Raw genomic sequence first — 24,242 nt, 5'->3', positions numbered from 1 at the left:
AAAGCTTGTACCTTGAATGTGTAGAAAGGTTAAAGATTTTTTGACTCCTTTGATCTGATGACTTCTTACTGAAAACTAGGCCGAAATCACAAAGTGAGGTACGGGTCATAGACATTGCTCATTGCACAGCTCGTATTCAAAATGTGACTTTTTTTTGCTGTGTTTGGTGAAGGTTGGCTAATCAAGTTCCTGTGTTGAGTTTCATGTCAACGTATTCTGAACCATTTACCACTTCCTCACTCTGCTTCTGCATTGTGTGCCGAAGTGCTCATGAAGAAGAACGTGTGTAAGTAGATTTTCTAAATTGTGTCCCTTTTCAATTTTTTTGTTAATGTCGGTGTATACTTACTCACAAAGCAAAGTCCTCAAAAGAAATACATTGAAATATGGTTGTGCAATTTAAACAGATGTGAATCTGTAAAGAGGACACCTGTCTTCTATTAGGATCTAACCAACATAGATGTCTTTGGATTAAACAGAATTTGACTTTACATTTTTGTATCTGGCATTCCATTCTACAGCCCATGTTGATGTTGTTGATATATTCCCATGTTCTATTAGCACCGTACCACCTCCTTTGCCATCCGTTGTACTATTCAGAGAAACTATTTCTGGCAGAAATGTGTAAAAGTTGTGGTATGGGAACAGCTAATGTTCAATAAACATGTAGTGGTCATGCTAGTGCACTGGTATGTTAGTGTAACACATGGTCTGGACAGGGTTTTCTGCTGTGTGCTATGACAGTGGGCTCCGTGTGCAGGTTGGCTGTAGTAGTGTGTCCATGCCCAGTCATTGGTTTCCTGGCTGAGAGACAGGAAGTGGGGGCAGGGAGCAGTCTGCAGCAAGCTGATAACATGCACAGAAACACTGATTCTGACACTGCTCCGTTTGCCCAAAGTCCCTCTTGATTCATATTACTACAACGATCTGGAAATTATACATGTAATCCACCTCATCTGAGGTGGTGGAGGGAAAAACAACAGCAAAAGAGCAGGTCACTGCTGTCGTCAGTGGAACACTGAGATATTCAGAGTCCTCTGAGAGGAAATGTTGCGTTTGTGTGCTGGGTAGTGACTGTGTTCATTACTCTCTAATAAGGGCTGGGTGCCAGACTTTTGCTTTGATACCAAAACATGTGTGTTCTTTGCTTTGGAGAATTAGGCTTTCTTTAAACAATCTTGTAGTAATGCATTCCATTATTAGCTAGTTGTATTGGAATTCTCTCTGGCTCAGACACAATCCAGATGTGGTTTTGTAATAGGCCTAGTTACAAGCCACTTCTTATTGTAGGGTGACCAGACCTCCCCGATTTCTGTGGACAGTCCCTGGTTTTGGTGGCCTGACCCCAGCTAGAGCTGTCCCCGAAAATGTCCCCGACGGGTAATCAATTTCTGTGTTATAATTAATAAAAGTATTTGAAAGGACTATTGCTAAAATGTTAATTTCCAAAATCTGGTCACCTTAGCTTATTGAACGTTTACTCAAGTTATTTTTGCTGCTCATAAAAGGTACATCTGAAAATAACCAAAGACGCAAGTTTAATGACATAAATGTGCACTGATAACAGCCCAAGGATTGTTTGGTAAATGTGAAGTGTTCTTTGTTCTGTGCTGAAGTGTAGTCTACTGTTCAGACTCAGAGAGGGAGGGAGTGGGCCGTGCTGTTTGGCTGAAAGAGCTACTGTTGTCGTTGAGACGGTCTGTGGTGTCCTGCAGTGCCAGGGTTCCATACAGAACAACATGTCTACTCTGTGTCTAGAGATACATGCACAACTTAGCTCTAATACACAGGTGTTCTTGTTCAGGCTTGACCCAAACAGTTACCAAATTCATCAGAGGTCATGGTTATCATCACTGTACTATCTATGACAGTAGAATACTTATTAGAAGTAGTGATTGACAAATCAAATCCAAAAGGGTTATTTGGCTGTTCCCAATGGAGAACCCTTTTGGGTTCCATGTAAACTCAGCAAAAAAAGAAACGTCCTCTCACTGTCAACTGCGTTTATTTTCAGCAAACTTAACATGTGTAAATATTCAGGCTGTAACGCCACAAAATCTGGAATAAGGAGGGAGGATGGATTATAATAATGGCTGGAACGGAGTGAATGTAATGGTATCAAACTGTCACGACTTCCTCCGAAGCTGCCTCCTCTCCTTGTTCGGGCAGGCTTTGGCGTTCGTCGTCACCGGCCTTCTAGCCACTGCCGCTCCTCATCTCATCATTCCATTTGTTTTGTCTTGTTTATTACACACACCTGGTTCATATCCCATCATCAGTACCTGTATAAGTGTTCCCTCTGCCCCCTTGTCTTTGTGTGTGATTGTTTATTGTAGAGGATATTATAGCTCGGTGGAGCTAGATTATATTGTGTATGGCTGGGATATTCACCCGTGTGCCTTGTTTTCCCCAGTGCGCCGTTTTACCGCACTGGTGTGTATTACACATTGATGCGTACCACTGTTTATCGAATAAACCATTTATTCCGTGATTTGCTCTCCTGCGCCTGACTCCGTCCTAAATCACCCGCTACACAAACACATGGAAACCATGAGTTTAATTTATTTAATACCATTCCACCTATTCCGCTCCAGCCATTACCACAAGCCAGTCCTCCCCAATTAAGGTGCCACCAACCTCCTGTGGTCAAGGGGTATGAATACTTTCTGAAGGCACTGTACATTGTGACCCCTTCTTGGAGTGCTGCCAAAGTACTACCTTGTCAATTATGTGACTGTGAACGAGGAAATTGATGATTATGTAATACACTGTAGTGATGCATGTCATGTTCAGACCTGTTGGGATATCCAGTTTTGTGTTTGCCATCTAGAACTTCTTGTACCTGTAAATTTTGTGGTCTGTTTTCATACTTCTCATTTCCTTATATCATTATAATGGATTTAGACTGAATTTCTAATGTTTATATTGTTGTATGATTTGGGCTTGATCCTTAATGTTTTTGCTATTAGGTCAGAGTTGAATTTGCCAACACTGCAATCCTTGGGGGATGAAATTCATTAACAAAACACTGTATCTTTGCCTTACATCGGGAACATTGTTACATTGACATCATACTTACCATATTTTTATGCATTAACTTGCTCAAAAGCAGGCAGGAGGAGTGTGCAATCATCATGTGCTCTCATTTTGTGGTAATAATTCTTCAATTACATGACACTTAAAAAAACCACACATTTAGTGATTCAGAACACACACTTTCCCATGTGTCCCATGTCTTTTGCCAGCTTTGTTTAGCTTGTCTATTGAGATAATTGCATTTGTATGCAGGCACAGAAATAATGTAATTTGTTTAATTGAGAGGGTATGGGTAATTGAACCGGGACAATACTGTACATAAATAATTATGCAAGGGGGCTGTTCCCCTCGGCCTGAAACGGTCTCATGCTGAATGACGGCAGACAGTTAATGTCATTGTAGCGTTGGAACTGATTTAGATCGGTCCTCCGGTGTCATAGCTGGCCAATTTGACAGTCTGGTAGTGATGCAAAAATGCAGCTCACATTGAAATATTACATACGTTTTTTCTGTGATATTTCTGATGTTTTTGTCATCCGTGTCTTCCTTCCAAATATTCTTCACTAGGTTTAAACCTGTTGATGGCCAGGGAATGATCTCTGTCATATTGTGATCTTACTGTGTAATGAACAATTACTTATTTATTTGTCACAATTTGTCAATTTGTTGGCTCCATGGTAGGTTGCTAAGGAAGCTCCTCTGTTCAAACTTAAAGGGAAGTATCTATATGAACTTAGGAGGATGTGTTTTGAAGTTGTGTTTGCTGAAATGTTGCTTATTGCCACATTATTATGGTAGTCTGTTTTTCACAAGGAAAAATGTTGTAAAAATATACATTCTCATGATAACGGGTTTGGTATGGATTTAGGTTAAAGCTGCAATATGTAACTTTTTGGGCTACTAACCAAATTCACATAGAAATGTGACTTATAGATCTGTGACTTATAGATCTGTAATTCTCATTGAAAGCGGTAGTAATTCTCATTGAAGCGGTAGCTCTGTACTATGAGCGCTATTTCTATGCTTCCCTTTCTTAAGTTTCATTTTTGCATCTTTTACTTTTAATTTTGTACACCAGCTTCAAACAGCTGAAAATACAATATTTTTGGTTATGGATAATATATTTCACAGTAGTTTAGATGATACAATGATTCTCTACACTATACTTTTATGTTTTGTCACATAAACTGAAATTAAGCGAACTATTCACATTTTTACAACCAGGAAATGACAGAGCGATTTCTGTAAAGTGCATCTTTAATTATTCTTGTATATATTATTTTCACAATAGAGGAACAAAGCTGGACAGTGAAGCACATAACTAAGTGATAAGGAATAAAGAGAGCAAAGCAGAAGTGAGAGGACTAGGTATAAAGTGATTTTTACTGTTATGTTCAGTTTTCCGTTCAAGTGCTTAACGGAAGGTCACCAAATGCCCTTTATCATGTCAGGATGAGAGTAGAAAATGGTCATTAGTAGGAATGTGACCCTGTAGGAATGTGTAGTAGGTAGGCTTATATGAGGAATGTCACTAACTGGCCCCACTGGTTGCCCCACGAGGCAACTCAATAGCTCATCTTCCTGTCTTGACTGACTGCTGTGTTGTTGTCTAACAGCTGTGATCTAGTGTCTTCCACACGTCTCTGTAAAAAATGTTTTATTGCTGTGAGAAGTTGCCATCTGATATGACCTTAGCTGGAGAGGATTCACTGATTGTTTTCTTTTAGGGTAACCTTGTCTTGTTTACCTATTAATGGAAGTGCTGTCTTGGGGTAGAAAGTTGGTGTTATTATGTATGAATTAATTACACGACAGTAACACGTATATTTCCCTTAGATATATTAATTTGTTGTTTAATTGCCTTTCAACATGGCCTTACCTGGATTAAAAAATGATTTAAAAAAAAAAGTGACAGCGCGCCAGAAACGTCACAATTTACGCATGATGCGCTGTTCACATGTAAAATAGGCTCTCCATCAAAAGACTGCAGACAGTGGGGCTTTGCCTTTGACTGCATACAGCAGCTTAAAACCAAAAGCCCAAAAGCCACACAGGGAAACGATTATCAGTATTTTATAATACTGTGTGATGCCCGGTTGGCTATGTTTGGAGTCGCCAAGGAAAACTCAAGCCTTGCGGAGCTGCAGTGGCCTTGGCACTGAGTAGAGGGGGAGGAGACTGAGCCTTTCGGAAGAGGAGCTGTAGCACGCATTCAGTGAGATCACATCCTCGTATGCATTGCTCTTGCCAGCAAGTCGACAGTAGTTCTTCAGTCAACCTTACCAAGATTGCAGATTTATGGAGCTCGTTTTGGACAGAAGACGTGTTATAATAGGAAGCCGTTTAGTTTCAGTTTTAATGACTGTCCTTTCCCGCAATGTAATCATGACAAGCTCTTGAGGAATCTTCCATCTTTTGTGAGATCACGTTAGCTTTTTTCTTGTTGGAGCTATTCTCGGAGTTTCACTGCGATCAGGCGCATAAAATCAGTCACAATGTGGGGCAGAAACGAATTTGAGGATGGATTTGATACCTTTAAAACGGGTAAGATCTTATTATTTATATTTCATTCAAGAATAACATCACTGTGTTGATATTTTTATGGCAATAATGTCTGAAGACACGAGATGCTTGATCAGGCTCGTATAACGGTGAACCTTCACTAGAGTCTAGCTAGCTGATGCTAAGCTAATAAAAAAGGGTTTCTGCGGGTTCGTGGCGTTAGCAGCTAGCTAGCTCGCTAGCAGTAACGTTAGCTCTCCCGGGGCATCTGGTGCTTCTGGATAATGATGAAGCGTCTTTGATGATGAGACATTGTAACAGAAATGCTTGAATAGATGACTATCAATTGTTAATGACAAAATAATGCAGGTTGCAGAGAGTGCCGAGTGGCATTTAGCGAACTGCTCGCCCTGATAGTTTACGATGTTTGTTTCTGTACTCTACATTCGAAAGATGTCTAGCCAAGCTACATTGTAACATTGTGATGTATGTAGCTCCATTGTGTCGCTAGAATTATATTATGACGGACGTACCCCCGCGCGTCCTTTGTCTTCCTGTCCAGTGAGTCAGTGACAGCTAGCTGTCTACCCTGTCAATTACTGTGGCTAGGGCCAGATTGATAGTTAATTATCTAGCTAGCCTACTAGCTAGATCCTCTAAAGCGGGCCAACAGATATAGTACCAGCCCTACAAATAGATCATCACATTTTGATTTAGCCTACATCGAAACAACAAACTTGATATGTTCCCTAAGCATAATGTTCTTCGGCTCCCAGCAAACTGCTGAATCAGATGAGCATAGCCACTGCAGTGTCATAATGGGGCTTGGCGGGTCCCCCGTGCTTTTGTGATGTAAATAATGTATATATTTTTGCATAACCCAAGTACTACATTCTAAAGAGCCAAGGCGCACTACTCTGTAAAACAGTTGAGGAATTTACACTACCAACTTGTTCTCCATAGTGTCACAATATGTTGGCTATAAAATACATATATATCGTATCATTATTTTATTAACCTCTTTATTTAAGGACTCCTAGCTTATATGAGCGGTTTCACCAGGCTCAGTTTCAGGACAGGTAGATTGAGAATGTAGGCAACTGTGGAATGGCTTCTGTTTACCACTGGCCTGTGTGGACTGTTATGTTTGCCTCTGAATGTAGGCTAATATATCTGGGCAGCGATTAGAGAGAGTGGACCACTGGAATCCAACAGCTCAATCACCTCAATCTGACCCATGCTCACTGTAGGTTCACCCTCACCAAGTGTTACATCCACAGGGAGATTCCAGCTTTCAGAACTATGCTAGAAATCACAGGTATTTGTGATGTGCCACATATGCAGGCAGACAGGCAGGCAGGCTGGGAGCAGGAGTGGAGTGGAGGCCTTGGGCATGATGATCTAAGGGGCTGTCTGGATGGAGCCCTCGAGATTTAAGACACGTCAAAAATGGGATAGTGATCATGTAGCCGGTCTAGTTCAACCTCCCTCTGCTGCTGATGCCTATAATAATTGATGTGCAGATTCCGGGTAGAAAGAGAGGGAGAGTCAAGGAAAGTGTGTAAAGAGAAATAGGATTCTGGTATGTGGTTGCGGTAGATTGGATAATTATCCATGCCTCTTACACAACTATGTAATATTCTTATTCTTGTGTAATAACAAAAAAAACGACTCAGCCCAAGTGCAACGCAATTGGCCAACTATAGGTTACAATAAGTAACAATGTTCTTACTAAAGTAATATATTGTTACTACGTAGGTATAAGAGCAATTTGATATAAAGTCTTATCGACAAGCACAAGTATTCTGCCATCTACACTGCATTGTAACAGGAGTGTGCCTCAGCAGGTGCCTTTGAGATGGTCACAGCAGAGCAGGAGGACAGTCACCTCTCCATGTGGAGCAATGTCACAGAGCACATCTGAGCTGCACCCTCCTCAGCCTCCTGCTTCCTGGCACAAAATAGGACAGCCTTAATGACTTCTGTCTAAACGGTTTACACACTCAGAATAGAGTTAGCAGATGGAGAGGACACATAGCCCCTGCAGTGTGTAGAGACAGACATGGACTGTTGGGATGCACTACAGTGTCTTTAGGACTCACCTGAACCTCACCTTGTCTAACCTGACCTCAGTCATTACCCATACACACACAACTGTTACTCAATGTGATAAGGGCAAGTGCCTGTATGAACCCTAGGAATCTGAAACCGAAAATCCCTCCTGTCATCTGAAATTACTCAGGAAATATTTCAGTGTAGGCTCTGCTTTCATTTCCATGTGCCTGGGAGAGAGGGTTTGTTTTCACTAGAGAGGACTGTGTTTTTATAATGGGCTTGCTCAGTTATGGATTGGTGTAGTTTAGCAGTAGACTAGGGTCTAGCACACTATCAGTAAGAACTGAATATTGCAGGCAAAAGTTATTTTGTGTTTTGTGTCTCACTAAATCAAGGGAAACAATTGGATTAGAGGTCTGAGCAGACAGAAAATCAGTACCATGGGCACCTCTGGTCTGGCTTCTGTATCTCATATGTTAGCTCATTCAGCACAAGCAGTATAAAGCCCTCTGCCCTTTTTATTAGTTATTATCTCAAACATAGGTTTACTTATCTACGATCCCTTGTTTTTGTTTGATACTAGACAGTCCTATCTGTGTTTTTCATCTGAAGCTTCTCCTGAAATGTTGGGAAAACTCCAGTATTTCGAATTGGAACATCATTTGGTTTAAATCTAGTCCAAAGGCAGGCAGATGGCGATATTGAGTCGTTTCATCTTACCGTCCAAAGGTATTGTATGCAGCCGGCTATACACTCGTATCCCCGTGGACAGGTTCGTACATAAAACATTCTCCATTCAGGCTGCAAAGGCGTCAATTTCCTCCTTAACTCAATATAATGGTAAGAAGGCAGAAAAAACAGGGAAAATATGCATACTTTCTTTATGAAACAACATTTTCCACCACCATGCTTGAGTGGCTTATACCTAGGAATGCTAGTCCCGGATGTTGCGTATTGTGTTCTGCCAATCAGGTTGCAGCCAATGATTTATACATCATTGGTTTCAGCAGTCTGTTGTTTACCCCTGGCTGAATGTGGGGCGCAACATCAGGAAGTAGCATTAACCACTCTAGCATGGTGGTGGAACATGATGTTTCATAAGGAAAGTACACATATTTCCACAGTTTTTTTTCGCCTTCTCGCTGTTAAATCAAAGCAGGAAATCGATGCCTTTGCTGCCTGAACGGAGAATGTTTTATGTACGAAGCGGTCCACGGGGGATACGAGTGTATAGCCGGCTGCATACAATGCCTTCGGACGGTAAGATGAAGCGACTCAATATCACCATCTGCCGGCCTTTGGGCTAGTTTAAATCTAAACTGTGTGGTCTTTTTTGACCTGAGCATATAGGCCACATCCCTGCTTGGTAGATTTCAGCGACACTGTGTCATGTTGTACCACTGGGTTTATCTCCCCACAGGAACTGAGTGTTTCCTAGTCAATATGTGCACTACCACTGTATCAGTCAACTGTCAACACTACCCCCTCAGTACTACTATCTCTATATCTGACTGTGTAACGTAAATCACATTGACTGAATTTTAGAGAAAAGTAGATCTAACCTAGTTATAGCACACAACCAGACTTCAGAATTCAGGGATTGTTGAGTCTGTTTTTTGCCAATTAGTTAGCAGTTGTGTGTTTACTAAGGGGGGAAGGGGGTGTAGAGCAACAGAAATGTCGTCAGTCCGTCTCCAACCAAAACATATGCCAGTAGAGCTAAGCAAGCAGCTGTAATTAGGGTCTCTAGCTGTGCAGATTCTGTTTGCTGACTCTAATAATGATCAAACAATCCCAATCCTCTTATCTGTTAGAGAAAAGGTAACCCACCAAGAAAACATTTATTGGCTTAATGTTAGCGTTATGCCTAGCTGTTAAGCTACAATTGGTGGTAGGCTAAGTTATTTATTATATTATGAAAACACAGGATTGTTCAACTTTAAAGTTAGTTTGACCTTTGTTGGGACTGAAACAGACTAGTACAGTGTAGTAAACAGTGTTTCTAACAAATGCTTCTTCCCTGACTGGGGTCTTGTTTTTTAGGTTCCAACACCAGCCCTCCTGGATGGGTCCCGGGGTGTGAGTCGTCATGGCAGGGTACCTCCTCTGCCCCAGGTAACAGTAACCGTGGGAGACGCCACAGCGGTGCCTCTGACAGCGGTGACACGGGCATTGGCACATCCTGCTCCGACAGTGTGGAAGGTAAGGACTCTCATACATAGGAGGTTCACTCCTCCATAACACTCACATACAGCACAATAAGATCATTATTAGCAACAGAAGAGAGAGATATAATCTCTCTTGTATGACCCATTTAAGTTTCACTTCATCTTCTAGCTAAGATTCTGCTGTTATATAAATTAATAGTTCTGAAGCTACGGACTCTATTCCAACTCTCTCCACACTGTTGTTCCGGATAAGGTTGTTTGACTTTCTAAAGGAAAGTAATGATGACACAAATGGAAACTAAAGTAATGTCCTTTTGGCAGTAGTGTGGCTTAACTGGCTGGATCACTGGACTGGAAGGAATTAAACTGAGATTTAGTGGAGACTCCAAATCCACCCTATTTTTGTGGATCGGGACACACTTTCTTGGATATCCCTGTTTCTCTCCTAGTTTCTACCTACGTTGGAAAATATGTTTTCTTTCCAATGACTAGAACTCTTACATTTGGATTGAGTAGGCCCTACTCCCTGCACAACTACATCCTTCTCCTACCAGTCCAACATGAACATACAAGAAGTCTGTGGCAAACTTTTGCCTATAAACAAGTCTGCTCTAGGACTAGGCCTACTAATTTCTAGTAGCCAAACTTTAAAGCTGCTCACTTTATCTCCTGATGGGGTGTATGCCTGCCTTGTGTGGTGTTGTGGCTTTGCCAGATCAGAGGATGCTGTCGGCACGCCCCTGGCTGTACTGCGGTTAGCTCCACTCTCGTAACCTCCACAGGTCCAGATGTCAGGACCCAGCCCAACCCCCTCTACCCTCTACCTTCCCTGGGGAGCTGTGTCTGGACTGGGGCTCTCTGGACTGGCCACCCAGCTCCCATAGCCACGATAAACATTAACAGCTGGCCAGCCACAGTCTGCCTCAGGGCTACCCAAACAAAGACTCTACATTCAGGTCACTGAGACATTTTGTGGGCTGTGCTGCAGAGATCTTCTCAAGACCTTGCTTTGTTAGGATAATTTAAACGCACAGAATAATTTAGCATTTCGTTAGGACTTGCAGATTGTTTTCAGATGTATTTTGGAGCGTACACAAACAGAGAGCTTCAGATGCTCGTGAATGTCACTGCCTTGTGAGAGATGTGTATAAAAGTGAATAGAAGAGTGACTCTCCCATTAGCAGAGCCTTCGATTTAGAGAACTCTGTTCCAGTAGCCCCCATAGCAACTCGAATGTACACAGACAGCACACACCCAAAGGAAGTGCTGTTACCGTGGGAATCCTTCTAGTTAATTATGACACAAGCAGTCAACAGTTCATAATTGGTACCCTTGGCGATGATGGAATAGAGCACTGCGTCAACGTTCTGTTTGTCCTCACCTTTGGAAACACCCAGCTGGAGTTCCATTGTCCTGGCCTACCTTTCAGCACCCAGCAGTCGGCACCCTGCTCTCCCCCATCCACCCTCCCAGCCAGAGGCACTGGGCCGGGCTAGGGCACACTGTCTGTCACCCCCTGGAGCCTGGCTGGATCTGAAGCTGTTCTGATGCGCCTGCCTACCTGTGTGTGTGTGTGCTGTGGTGAACTAACTAATACTGAGAGCCCCCCCCCACCGGCCGGCTGATGAGCACAGGGCCTGGCAGACTCCCATTGATCGCAGCAGCTCTGCTTTTAATTGAGCTACTTATCTTCAGTGCAGCGTATCAGGCACTGCGGAGGTCCAGAAACAAGGTCAGACTCAGTTCTCCTCTCGCTTTTTCATCCCTGCTGCTACTATTTCATTCTTCCAGGCTGGCTGGTGTGTTAGGAGAATGTGGGATAACATCGACTTACCTTTCACTGACCCAGGATGACCTGTAAAGGCTCTGCCTATTTTAAACCACAAATAGTGAATAGTTTCCTTTGTATATTCTCGTGAACCCCCTAACTGAATGCCATAACCACTGGAGATATGAATGAATACAGGCCGAGAGAGAGAGCTGGACTCTGAAGTAGGGCAGCTCTGCCATGACAATGGCTGTAATGTGTGAGTGGATAGATCAGGAGCCCTTCTATAACTACCGCATTAGGAGGACACTACTGTGATCACCCTATAGCATGACTATATCTTCTGATACCGTAGCAAGGCTAATCAGACAAGCACAGATATGAAAAAATAAGGTTAGATTAATGTTGCAAAATTCGATTGCTAATCCACTGGACCCTGTAATTAAATGAAACAAAGGTCTAGTGATTAAGGGGTGATTGAATTCTCTGTTTTTCCTATTTGTTTTGTTTGGACATTGGACTCAACGTTTTGAGAGATACCTTTAAGCTATTTAAACCCCTCGTTTGCAGGATCTCCTGCATTGGACTGTGCTTGAGGCGTCACTACAGACCCCCTGGTTCGAATCCAGGCTGTATCACAACCGGCCGTGATTGGGAGTCCCATAGGGCGGCGCACAATTGGCCCAGTGTCGTCCGGGTTTATCTGGCGTAGGCCGTCATTGTATATAAGAATTTGTTCTTAACTGACTTGCCTAGTTAAATAAAGGTTAAATACATTTTTTTATAATAAATAAAAAATTGTATTGGACACATTTCCACCTCACATCATTGCGTTGACATTTGAGTTTATAGGAAATCTTCCTCTCCATACAGTTCAAGCAGTGATACAACGAATCCTCTTGTTCTAATCTCGATGTATAGCTGTGGTTTCAAGGGTGGTATTTATGCAGCGCTGGTGTTTTTACTCCAAACCCTTGGTTTCTGGAGGATTTATTCTGTGCAGACTGTGGCTGTAATCCACATGAAGGGAGGATTCTTTTCCGGGAGCCACTGCATAATCGCTGCATCAAGTCTACAGTTGGCTTGTCATCTTTTTGCCCTCCATTTTCCTCCCCATATGAGGGGACAATCTGGTTTTAAACTAATTCAATCCAAATTTACTGACAGTATACCCTTTCAGTACCCTCTATCAAGAGATTACTATCTCCTGTATCCCTCAGCCCGCTCTCTCTTTCTGTCTCTCTGTCTGACGTCTACTGAGACAAACGGCTCTATTTCAATCCCCCTTACATATCCTTAAACAACATCAACATTGCAAAGCACGCTTACAGTGGCTTGCGAAAGTATTCACCCCCCTTGGCATTTTCCTATTTTGTTGCCTTACAACCTGGAATTAAAATAGATTTTTGGGGGGTTTGTATAATTTGACTTACACAATATTTTTTATTGTGAAACAAACAAACTTTTGCAATACTTGTCAATACTTTGTAGAGCTACCTTTTGCAGCAATTACAGCTGCAAGTCTCTTGGGGTATGTCTCTATAAGCTTGGCACATCTAGCCACTGGGATTTTTGCCCATTCTTCAAGGCAAAACTGCTCCAGCTCCTTCAAGTTGGATGGGTTCCGCTGGTGTACAGCAATCTTTAAGTCATACCACAGATTCTCAGTTGGATTGAGGTCTGGGCTTTGACTAGGCCATTCCAAGACATTTCAATGTTTCCCCTTAAACCACTTGAGTGTTGCTTTCGCAGTATGCTTAGGGTCATTGTCCTGCTGGAAGGTGAACCTCCGCCCCAGTCTCAAATCTCTGGAAGACTGAAACATGTTTCCCTCAAGAATTTCTCTGTATTTAGCGACATCCATCATTCCTTCAATTCTGACCAGTTTCCCAGTCCCTGCCGATGAAAAACATCCCCACAGCATGATGCTGCCACCACCATGCATCACTGTGGGTATGGTGTTCTTGAGGTGATGAGAGGTGTTGGGTTTGCGCCAGACATAGTGTTTTCCTTGATGGCCAAAAAGCTCAATTTTTGTCTCATCTGACCAGAGTACCTTCTTCCATATGTTTGGGGAGTCTCCCACATGCCTTTTGGCGAACACCAAACGTGTTTGCTTATTGTTTTCTTTAAGCAATGGCTTTTTTCTGGCCACTCTTCCGTAAAGCCCAGCTGTGTGGAGTGTACAGCTTAAAGTGGTCCTATGGACAGATACTCCAATCTCCGCTGTGGAGCTATGCTGCTCCTTCAGGGTTATCTTTGGTCTCTTTGTTGCCTCTCTGATTAATGCCGTCCTTGCCTGGTCCGTGAGTTTTGGTGGGTGGTCTTCTCTTGGCAGGTTTGTAGTGGTGCCATATTCTTTAAATTTTATAATAATGGATTTAATGGTGCTCCGTGGGATGTTCAAAGTTTCTGATATTTTTTTAGAACCCAACCTTGATCTGTACTTCTCCACAACTTTGTCCCTGACCTGTTTGGAGAGCTCCTTGGTCTTCATGGTGCCGCTTGCTTGGTGGTGCCCCTTGCTTAGTGGTGTTGCAGACTCTGGGGCCTTTCAGAACAGGTGTATATATACTGAGATCATGTGACAGATCATATGACACTTAGATTGCACACAGGTGGACTTTATTTAACTAATTATGTGACTTCTGAAGGTAATTGCTTGCACCAGATCTTATTTAGGGGCTTCATAGCAAAGGGGGTGAATACATATGCACGCACCACTTTTCCGTTATTTATTTTTTAGAATCTTTTGAAACAAGTAATTTTTTTAGTTTCACTTCACCAATTTTGACTATTTTGTGTATGTCCATTACATGAAATCCAAATAAAATCCATTTAAATTACAGGTTGTAATGCAACAAAATAGGAAAAACACCAAGGGGGATGAATACTTTTGCAAGGCACTGTATATAACACACCTGTTTTTTTGTGTGTGTTTCAATTGTTTGCCTTTGATAGCTATTCTCCTGAAGTCAGTTTCATAATTATTCCAGTTCATTCCAGTTCATTAGGAGGTAGGCTACAGTGGATGGGCTTGGCTTCACCTGGGGACATGGCTGCATCCAGGTCACTCTGCTTTTTCCCTGGTTTCTGTCCCATATCCCAACACGAGTGGCCTCTGATGGACAGATACTGATGCCAAAGACCAATGGCTGTGCAGACACCGATGCCAAAGACCAATGGCTGTGCAGACACCGATGCCAAAGACCAATGGCTGTGCAGACACCGATGCCAAAGACCAATGGCTGTGCAGACACCGATGCCAAAGACCAATGGCTGTGCAGACACCGATGCCAAAGACCAATGGCTGTGCAGACACCGATGCCAAAGACCAATGGCTGTGCAGACACCGATGCCAAAGACCAATGGCTGTGCAGACACCGATCCCAAAGACCAATGGGTGTAGTAGCCATACCAGAGGCTCAGCGGAAAGGGTCCAGGCTCAGAATTAATATTGATGTAAATATAAGTCATCCATCCCAGCCAGAGCGCTAGGCTGTCTGTCTACGGCAGCCCGCTTTGAGCCATCTGATTTGGTCCGGGAAGTCAGCTGTAGGCTAGTTCTGTTTCAGGGTTGCACATCCGTGTGCTTATCTGAGCACTGCCAAATTCAGAATACATTTTTGGGGTGTTCTAGACTTCTAGTCTTAGCACTGGCAGGCTTGGATATTTACATCCATGATTAAGGGCTTTGGCTCCGGCCTCCCAGTATAAGTGCAGAGATGGAATTTGTTCACATTTGGGTAGATTAGATTTTTATTTAGTCACAATCACAGGGTCGCACATGTAGAAGCAGTGTACAGTGAAGTAGTAGTGGTGGCTATTCAGCATGAAAAATGTCCATTGGGGTGGGGGCAGGGTAGATGTCTGTTGAGGGGGGGAAATGTTTTTCCTGATTGTGTGAGGTCATCATGTTCTTGAGAGCTGCATTTGTAAGTGAACATCTATCGCCTATGGTTACTTCTTCCTGTCCCTAGATGAAATCTCTGTATCCGATTGGGTGTCGGATAACCCTTTCTCCAACTCTCTGGGGGACCTGGTTTTCCACAAAACGATCCAACCCGGAAAAATAGGTTGAAGCGTCTTACCGTCTTCCCTTTTGAGTCAAATATATCCTTGAGAGGAAATAGCATTGAGCAAAGAATTTGATACATCCGGCTTTCTGAGTCAACCAACCTGTAACAAACGACACAGTTTCCCAGACCTCTGGAGAACCAAGGAGCCTTTCTAAAGAATCCCCCCGTTTCTAAATTAGCTCTCAGCCGCTGCCGACCTAGAACAAGGTGTAGGAAATTCCTCCAGTTTGGAACCAGGCCGCCCCATGACCCTCCTCTCTAATTATACATGGCCAGGACAGCAGCAAGCCTCCTCATAATTACCTCAGGGGTGCCTTTGGATTCACCACAGTGGTTCTGGGTAAACAGGCCCATCAGATGGTTGGCTGTAAAGCTTTTTATTGGGGGGTTGTGTTGCAGAGGAGAACATATCGGTGGTTCATGTCAACAGTCTATTTCCTGTTGAAGACTCTTTCCAATAGCTGACATAATGTTCTGCCAGGGTTAACTACTCCATGTAAGTTGAAATTTTTTATTTTACCAGGTAAGTTGACAGAGAACACATTCTCATTTACAGCAACAACCTGGGGAATAGTTACAGGGGATGAAAGAGCCAATTGGAAGCTGGGCATGATGGTTAGATAGGGTATTTAGCAAGGATAAGTGCCATGGGCTCTTTGGTGACCACAGAGAGTCAAGACACACATTTAACGTACCATCTGAAAGACACAGGGCAATGTTCCCAATCACTGCCCTGGGGCATTGGGATATTTTTGGGGGGGCCAGAAGAAAGAGTGACTCTTACTGGCCCTCCAACACAACTTCCAGCAGCATCTGGTCTCCCATCCAGGGAGACTGACCAGAACCAACCCTGCTTAGCGTCAGAGGCAAGCCAGCAGTGGGATGCAGGGTAGAATGCTGCTAGCCAATATCTTAGTCAAGACCAAGTGAAGGTTCTCCTGATATCAGATCAGCAGTTGTTTGTGACGTGACATGGACAGGGCTCTCAGGTTCTTATTTTGGCCCTGTGGAGACATCCAGATCCATGGGGTGCTTTACGTAATGCAGGTCGAGCCCAGGCCATCACCGGGGTGTTAGGTTACCATGGAGATGATGGGCAGTTGAGAGAGGCAACCTGAGCTGAGCACAGTGACATATGGGCCAGGAATAAACACGGAGGTGGCCCAAGACATGCAGGAAGGATGCTTAGCATTCCCCTGAGTGTGCTATTAATACTAGAGAACACCCATGCGTATCGATGAAGGGCACCTCAGCACTCACTCCATCACAAAGGATTTACACTTAACACTCAACCCTGTGTATCAATAGTGAGTGTCAGGTCTATAGCTCAACATGTCTATGTTTGATTCTTCATAGTCCCCCACTTTTGCAAGCCCTTGTATGACCAATTCCAGTTGTTTGAAAGGTAGGCCCGGGATAGGCTCACATTTTGGAGGGAATTCGGGAACCATTGTTCCCAGTTAAAAAGGGCCAACAACTGCTCCCCTCTGTGCTTTTTATGGTGTCTAATGAATTTAGGCAGCTCAGCCATCCATGTAGATTTGCTGTCTAGAATCCTTGTTTCTAGGAGGTTGGTTCTGCCATTTTGGAGTAAGTGTCTAAATCTCCTGCTCATCCGAACCTAGTTTCCACCTCCCAGAAGAGACCTAAGTAGAGAGGCTACTCTGAAATGAGATTTGGTGTAGCTTTGCACCATCCCAAGCATGCTCGGCCAGTTGGGGCTCATCTCATTAGTGTTTGACTGTGAGGGGGGTAATTGTGTTAGGCTGTGATTGAAGGAAGGGGGAGGGGTATTGTTTGGGCAAGGCCCCCAGTGCCCTGCCCCGTCACCCCTCTAGTCCCTAACACGACCGCTAGACCAGCTGCTCCCCTCTCATCTTACTAATGATGGGTTAGGGCAGGCCACACAAAGACTTGGCAAAGACCGTCCTTCACTGAAGTTAGCAAGGTTAGCTATTATATACCTGAATATGACATTTCCCACTGGGTAATATGTCAGATGGGTCTTTAGCCTAAGCAAAGTCTTGAAAATGGAAATCTACCCACTTGGAGAGTCCGGTCCAAAATGTCAGCAATGTTATCAAGATTCTTGTTTTGTTTTGTGTTCACCGAATGGTTACTGTAATTGGATCCACTCACATGTAGCCTATTTGATAAAGGTTAGGCCTAATAGCAGAATTAGGCCTACAGAGATCCTACATATTTGCATGAGCCTTTAATCCCTGTCCACTCATGCATAAGCAGAAGGGTATTTGTTTGTCCAATATGCTAGCTTTCATATGCTAATCCCTGTCGTGGAAATTCTACACAGGAACACTTGAAGTCAATCTTAAATGAATCATTCTTTATTATCAGCACGCTGGAGAGGTTCCAACCAACTCAATGCACCAAGTACACATGTCGATCAGGAGCTCCACCGGGGCAGTCCCGTTAGTTCTCTTATATACAGACAAGTTATATTTGCATGATTTAGCTAATTCATCATTCATAATGAATTCATAATTAACGTTTGCTTCATTCATGTGACCGACCAATACCTCACGAAGCTTCTTCTCTCTAAGCTGAGACCTTGAAACTGAGATATCTTTCATTCTCAAAACAAGGGTCTGGGCGTTCTGCCAAATTGCAGATACTGATAGTGAGGATTCGTTCAATCAGTCACTTGCATGAACACAGAAATGGGTTATTAGAAAAGCACAAACATAGAACACAGAAATGGGTTATTAGAAAAGCACAAACATTTTCCATCACATCCCGCTGTGAGGTACAGGGCTGTATGCTAACGCTAACTGCTAGCCACTGTAGCCAGCATATATATTTTTTATTTTTTATTTTCCCCTAACCCTACCTCCCCTCCCCTAATTGGAGTAAACTAATGGACAACAACACGTAGGCTTCTACTTACAGCTTATACATACTATATACATTTTACAGACACTATGTATTTTGCAATAGTTATATTTTGTTTGTTTTTAATACCATCCTTCAGCTACCCTCAACCCCTCCCATCAATCTCTGAAGACCATCCAGTTTGATTGCTATTTTCCATATATTTTTAACTGTGCTGTTTCACAAAAGTTCTGAACCTATATACAGTTTACGGACACAGTATAGTTTACATTAGTTATCTTGTTGTTTTTAGTCTCACCCTTCAGCTCCATTCAACCCCTCCCATCCATCTCTTAACACCATCCATTTTTTATTTATATTTGCCATATATTTTTCAACTGTGCTGTGATGTTTCACAAACGTTCTGAACCTTTCTATTCTCATAGTTTCTACAGATTGTAAATTAAAGATACATATTTTTGCTAAAAGTAGTATTATATTATTGATCGATTGACTATGACTTTTCAAATCACCCAGCAGTGCTATTTGCAGAGTTAGCTCCAGATAAATGTTGCAATTCTTTAGCCATTCATAGACCTGCGACTAAAAACAAGCTACGTATGGACAGTACCAAAACAAATGATCTAATGATGCTGACTCTTCGCAGAAAAATCTGCAGAGCTGGGATGGTTGTATCTCCCATATATAAAACATTATATTGGTTGCAAGAATGTTGTATAATAATTCAAATTTAAAAATTCAAAGTTTTGAATCCGGTGTCGGTTTTGCGTATCAGTGCCATGGAATCAGTACATCGAAAATCTCTTCCCAACTATTTTGCAATCTATATGGCACAGCTGTCAATTTTTTGGTCCTTAAGTGAAACTGGTATACATTTTTATTTATCACAATTTTCTTTAACCAATTTTGGTCTTTAATGCAGGGCCGACAGACAAGTTTCTTACTTTTTCCCCCTTCCACTTGCGTCTTCCATTTTTGCGGTAATGCTGCAATTAGTTAGCCAGCATATTATCTGATCCTTTGGCAGTGCGCTAACACACAGTAGCTAGCTAGCGCAGTTAGCTTTAATAGTGTCATAAAAATAAGCAGTGTTCCTTTGTTCCCCTGGCTCTCCCCAGCCTCTTCCTCTCTGTAGCTCCCTCTCGCTCTCTGAGCCGCTGACTTAGATACGGATGAATCAGAGCTAGTTAGTTTCTCCACTGGGACCAGGGATCAGTGCCTGTGTGTGTGTGTCTTATCCTTATCTGCTGTACTGTGTCAGTTGAGCTGAACCCAGCTCCATCTTCCCTCGTCTTCACAGAGATGCCTTTGGCAGTGGTGACAGGTTTTTTTATGCACCACATGTGACCGGGTGTTGATTTTGACATTTGCATTCACAAAGGGAATGGTCTCCCTGCTGCTTTTCCTGCTGTTATGGTACCACTGTGGAGGGAATGAAACAAACCTGGTGTTAAGGTAGTTCTGTGCAGTTTAGTATAGTTTGTGTCTTTCTTTGTCTTTCAGGCTCAGTGAGTGAGTGAGCACAGTTTGACATTTGAATTTGTAGTCGTATGCTGTAGGCGTCTGTTGGCTCCTATTCCTTCACTGCTGGCATCAACACGTATTCTACAGACTAAATATGCGGCTGAAGGAAGAGGATGCATAATGAACCACCTTAAGGAACTGAAACTCAGTTCAAACAATGAAATGAATGATAATAAGCTACTGTACTAGCTTGCATGCTAACCTGGATACACAATTTAGCTAGTCCACAATGCATGTTAGCATTCTGTTATTTACACAGTGCTGTTACCACATTTCTGTTTCCCATTAATAAACCTTTAATAAAAACCAAATCCTCTTACACCGATCCTGGACCCTTTCAAGGAACGTAACCCCAACTTGATTAACACCTCATTTAGTGGATGTTGTAAAATGGTTCTTTGTACATAATCTCATGGGATATTAGTAGGATTTATTAAATAAACCGGATGGCCCCCAACTGTTCTGAATCTGTTCTGTAGTTTAGGGGGGCATGGCGGTGTGAAGACAGGAAGAGGTCCAGTTCATGTATGGATTAGGCTCGTCATTAGACTTGGAGTTGAGCCATGTGTGTATATGGGGCCTCCTGCAGCCTTCATCGCTGCCCTTTGTAATTAGTGGGACCCCCCCAGAGTTAATCTAAGGGCAATGAAAAGACAAAACCCGGCCTGTCTGACTGAGTGTCAATCCGTGTCTGGTACACACACTGTCCATCGTCAACGCCCTGATACAGGCTAGCATGGGTGGAGGGGAAGTGGAATGAGGTCGACGAGTGAGGGAAAGTGTGTGTGGTGTGTATGTGTGTAGGTGCGTGCATTTGTGTGTGTGTTTGTCTGTATTATGAGTCTGGTTTGTTTTCCGCTCAGTGCGAAGGGGATGACTCTAAACACAGCGCACAATGGCTTTCTTCTAGACGAAGGCTTGATTGATGTTTCACCAGTTTCTCCCGCCTCCGTCAGAGTTCCCAAGGAAACCAAACTTTCCCTTTTCTCTCTCTCTGGCAGCCCTTGGCTCTTCTCTGGCAGTTTAAAAACAGCTCTTCATCTCTTTATTCCCTGGATGCTTTTCAAGTCAATTTTCCAGTCATTTTCCCTGAATGGTTTCTCTAACTGAAAACAATGAGGGAATTCCACAGTGACACAATGTTTCAAAGTAATGTTGCTGAGGTAGGCTTCATTGTTTCTGTGGATATTTTCCCAACGTTCAAGAAAAGAGTAGATTCGCCACTCCTGTAGATAAAGAAACCATCCATGCATTTCTAATAGGATAATCTTTCATCCTGAACCGATCTGAGATTTAAAGCATTTTGAAGAGTTTGGAGGCAAATCCTGCCCTGGGAAACTGTAGTGTGTGCAAATCCACTAATGAGGAGTAGAGACACAACTAGGTTAGCACCTCTCACTGGATTACACACACTTCATATTCCTCTTTAAATCCATGTTACGTAGATGTACCTGGAGGAGAAGGATAACTGAATGTAACTGGATGTAACTGAGATGACACACACAGGAAGTGTCCATGCCAGTCTCCATGCCAGCTTAATTATGTGCCCCCCCCCAGCGAGAATCTGCCTGGAAAGGCAATTCTCTGACAGACAGGATGAAAGACCAGGAAGGAGTGCGTGTCCTAGGTCTGTTCTCTAAATACACAGCCTGCTTTTCACCATGTTAGATTACACCCCTTTGAGGAGGATGGAAGCATAGGAAGAAGTATCTATCGCAGCAGGACACTCACAGTATTCTGTGTCCTCAACGTCTGACAATAGGAAGACCAAGTTCTTGGGGGTTTCGTATAGGCATCTTCATAACTAGGGTCTTTTTCAGTGACGTCTCTTAGAGAGAGGCACAACACTTTATTAGACTACAAATCCCAGCACCCACCTGGAGGTGAAGTGGTAAAAGATGGTAATGGTATTTGGTTTGGACTGGTGGTTAGTGGAATGGGCCAAAAATGATATTACAAGATTCGTTTTTCAGCCTCATGAGATGCAAGCAACTTGTTTCACTTTCTAAGATTTATGTTCTCCATGTGGTTTCTCTAAGCATTTCAGAAATCCTGAATATTATTTTAATGAACAGTAATGGCCTTGAAAGTTTTCACGTCTCAAATGACACAGAGATTAAAAGCTTTGCCGGTTTCAGTCTGTGAATGAACGGCTTCTCAGTTTGAAATCAGCTAGAACTGGTGTAATTCAACAGAACTAAAGACCTCAGGAGAAGAAGAAAAAATATCCTTCTGAAAATGAATGGAGGTGCTGAATGAGGTCACTCCACTAATCTCCTCTCTTCTAAAACCCAGAAGGTTGTTATTTTGAGCTTTCTCAAGGTTTTTCATGAACATTCTTCTAACAGCCTTGCTCTGAGATTGTAGGGTTTAGCCTAGTGATGCGTCATTTCTGGTGTCACACTTCCCTTTGCTCTAGGCTAACAATAATTGACATCAGATGTTAGCTATTATGGCTTTGATAGGGCCGTTGTGGTAGGTGCACTTTAACACCCAGTGTATGATGGAGGGGCCTTTCATTCATCAATCTGCCCCAGCTTCAGTGTCTTTCTGTGGGACATGAAGTCACGACCCTGCTCTACCTGTCAGTCTCAGAGCCCACAGGGCAGGAGGTGGAGCTGGCATACACACACACACACACACACACACACACACACACCCTCTCTCCCTCCCGGCTACCTCCCTCTTCCCCTCTCTTGTCTTCCCATTCTCTGTTCCTACCCTCAAGAATACCCACAGACACAGTAAACACAAATGCAATAGATTCACCTCTCACCATCTTTCCTGTCGTAAAAACCTCCACTTAGCCCTTCTCCCCTTTCCCCCCCCTCTTGTCACATGCTACATAAAATACAAATGGCCAATCGATCCCTCTCTTCCTGAGTATGTTCATATAGCCTGCAGGGCCCCTGGGGCAGGAAGCATTACAGGTCCTTATTTCATATCATACCTCTCTCTCTCTCTCTCTAAAGCTGAGGTATATCCCTATCACATACAGATGAACTGAGACACCCTGGACTTAATGAAAGAAAGAAGAAGGGATGAGAGGAGAGGAAATGAGAGCGGCCCTGCTTCATTACAGAGGCATGTTTATTCCAGTATAGCTAACAGGGTGTTACAGTCCCTACCCAGGCTCTACGGTATACACCAGGAATACTTGCCCCCTAGTGTTAAAGGCAGAGCTCTAATTAAAATGTGTCTTTAATGAGCTAAGGGAAGGATACAGCAGCTAGGCTGTAGTTAGGCTACAGAGCCATGTGCACTGATACACCAGTGTAATGCATATTGATGACATGCAACGTGCTGCTGGGGTTGCGTTCCTGTGAGCTGCTGATGGAAGGATGTGGATAGCTGCAGGAAGGAGGAGGGAACTCAGTGGTCATGTGATTGAGGTGACTGTGACTGAAGTGAGGTAATCGATGGATCGTCTCTGTGCGTCGAGGAATGACAGGGAACAAACCGAGTGTTTTAGGTGTTGATTGAGGACATGTTTAGGGAACTTTACGGTTATACAACAGTAATTCCCCTGGTCTCAGTGTAGACTGGGCGTTGACTATCTGCAGACTCATCTGAAGCCATCCTCTGTCGTCAGCCAGTGTTATTGGAGAGCTGAGCCCAGTCATACGTCTCCTCTCTCTTTTTGAAGTCTCTCAGCTCTGACAGGCCTGATGGCTCTGCACATCTCCCCAGACCCAACCAGCCTCCGCTCCTTTCGTGTCCTGTTCAGGCTTGTTTTATCTAGTCTGCTACAGACACTGTATAATGGGTGAGGCAAGCCAAGCGTTCTCACTGAGACTATGCTGACTGCTGAGCCCTTTGTTTCTGCTTCAGGTCGGTTAGGCTGCTGAGGGACAGAGAGAAAGAGTGTGAGAGAGGGAGAGAGAGGGATGGATGGAGAGAGGGAGGTGGTCTATATTCATACATCCAGCTGGCCTGTCTTTCTGACTGTGTCCCTCCTTCAACAGGGCTCCATTAACCCTAATGGCTGGGAGATTAGAGAAGGATATATGAACACACACACTGGGCCATAGGACCATCTGTCCCCTCGTGTCCTCGTGCACACACACACACACACACAGCGCTGGCCTCGGTGGGATTATTGACACATCTACACATAGGCATACTACATACTGTGCAGAATTATACTGCACACACTTGTTTACACTCTATCACTGAGGTTTGGGTTTGAGGACTCTTACATGAACTTTGGATTGGATAACTATTACATAAGACTGTAACCAAACTGGGCATACACAAACA

At 43.3% G+C, this 24,242-nt stretch overlaps 1 protein-coding gene across 3 annotated transcripts in view; it reads left to right on the top strand.

The window, feature by feature from the left end:
* The first annotated feature begins 235 nt into the window (after window positions 1–235).
* Window positions 236–24,242, top strand: part of cep85l (centrosomal protein 85, like) — an 88,399-nt gene continuing 64,392 nt past the window's right edge. The window contains exons 1-2 of one of the 3 annotated variants that reach the window (XM_041860627.2): window positions 236–286; window positions 9,637–9,795. In XM_041860627.2, coding sequence (XP_041716561.2) covers window positions 271–286; window positions 9,637–9,795 — 175 coding nt within the window. In that variant the 5' untranslated portion in view covers window positions 236–270. Of the gene's footprint in view, window positions 287–5,272; window positions 5,581–9,636; window positions 9,796–11,169; window positions 11,494–24,242 lie in introns of those variants that run through there. The other 2 variants (XM_045210246.1, XM_045210247.1) reach the window with 2 other exon arrangements.

The sequence above is a fragment of the Coregonus clupeaformis genome, chromosome 33, assembly GCF_020615455.1.
Source record: "Coregonus clupeaformis isolate EN_2021a chromosome 33, ASM2061545v1, whole genome shotgun sequence".
Taxonomy (NCBI): domain Eukaryota; kingdom Metazoa; phylum Chordata; class Actinopteri; order Salmoniformes; family Salmonidae; genus Coregonus; species Coregonus clupeaformis.
Note: the sequence above shows the minus strand (reverse complement) of the source record. Positions and strands in the feature narration are given on the sequence as shown.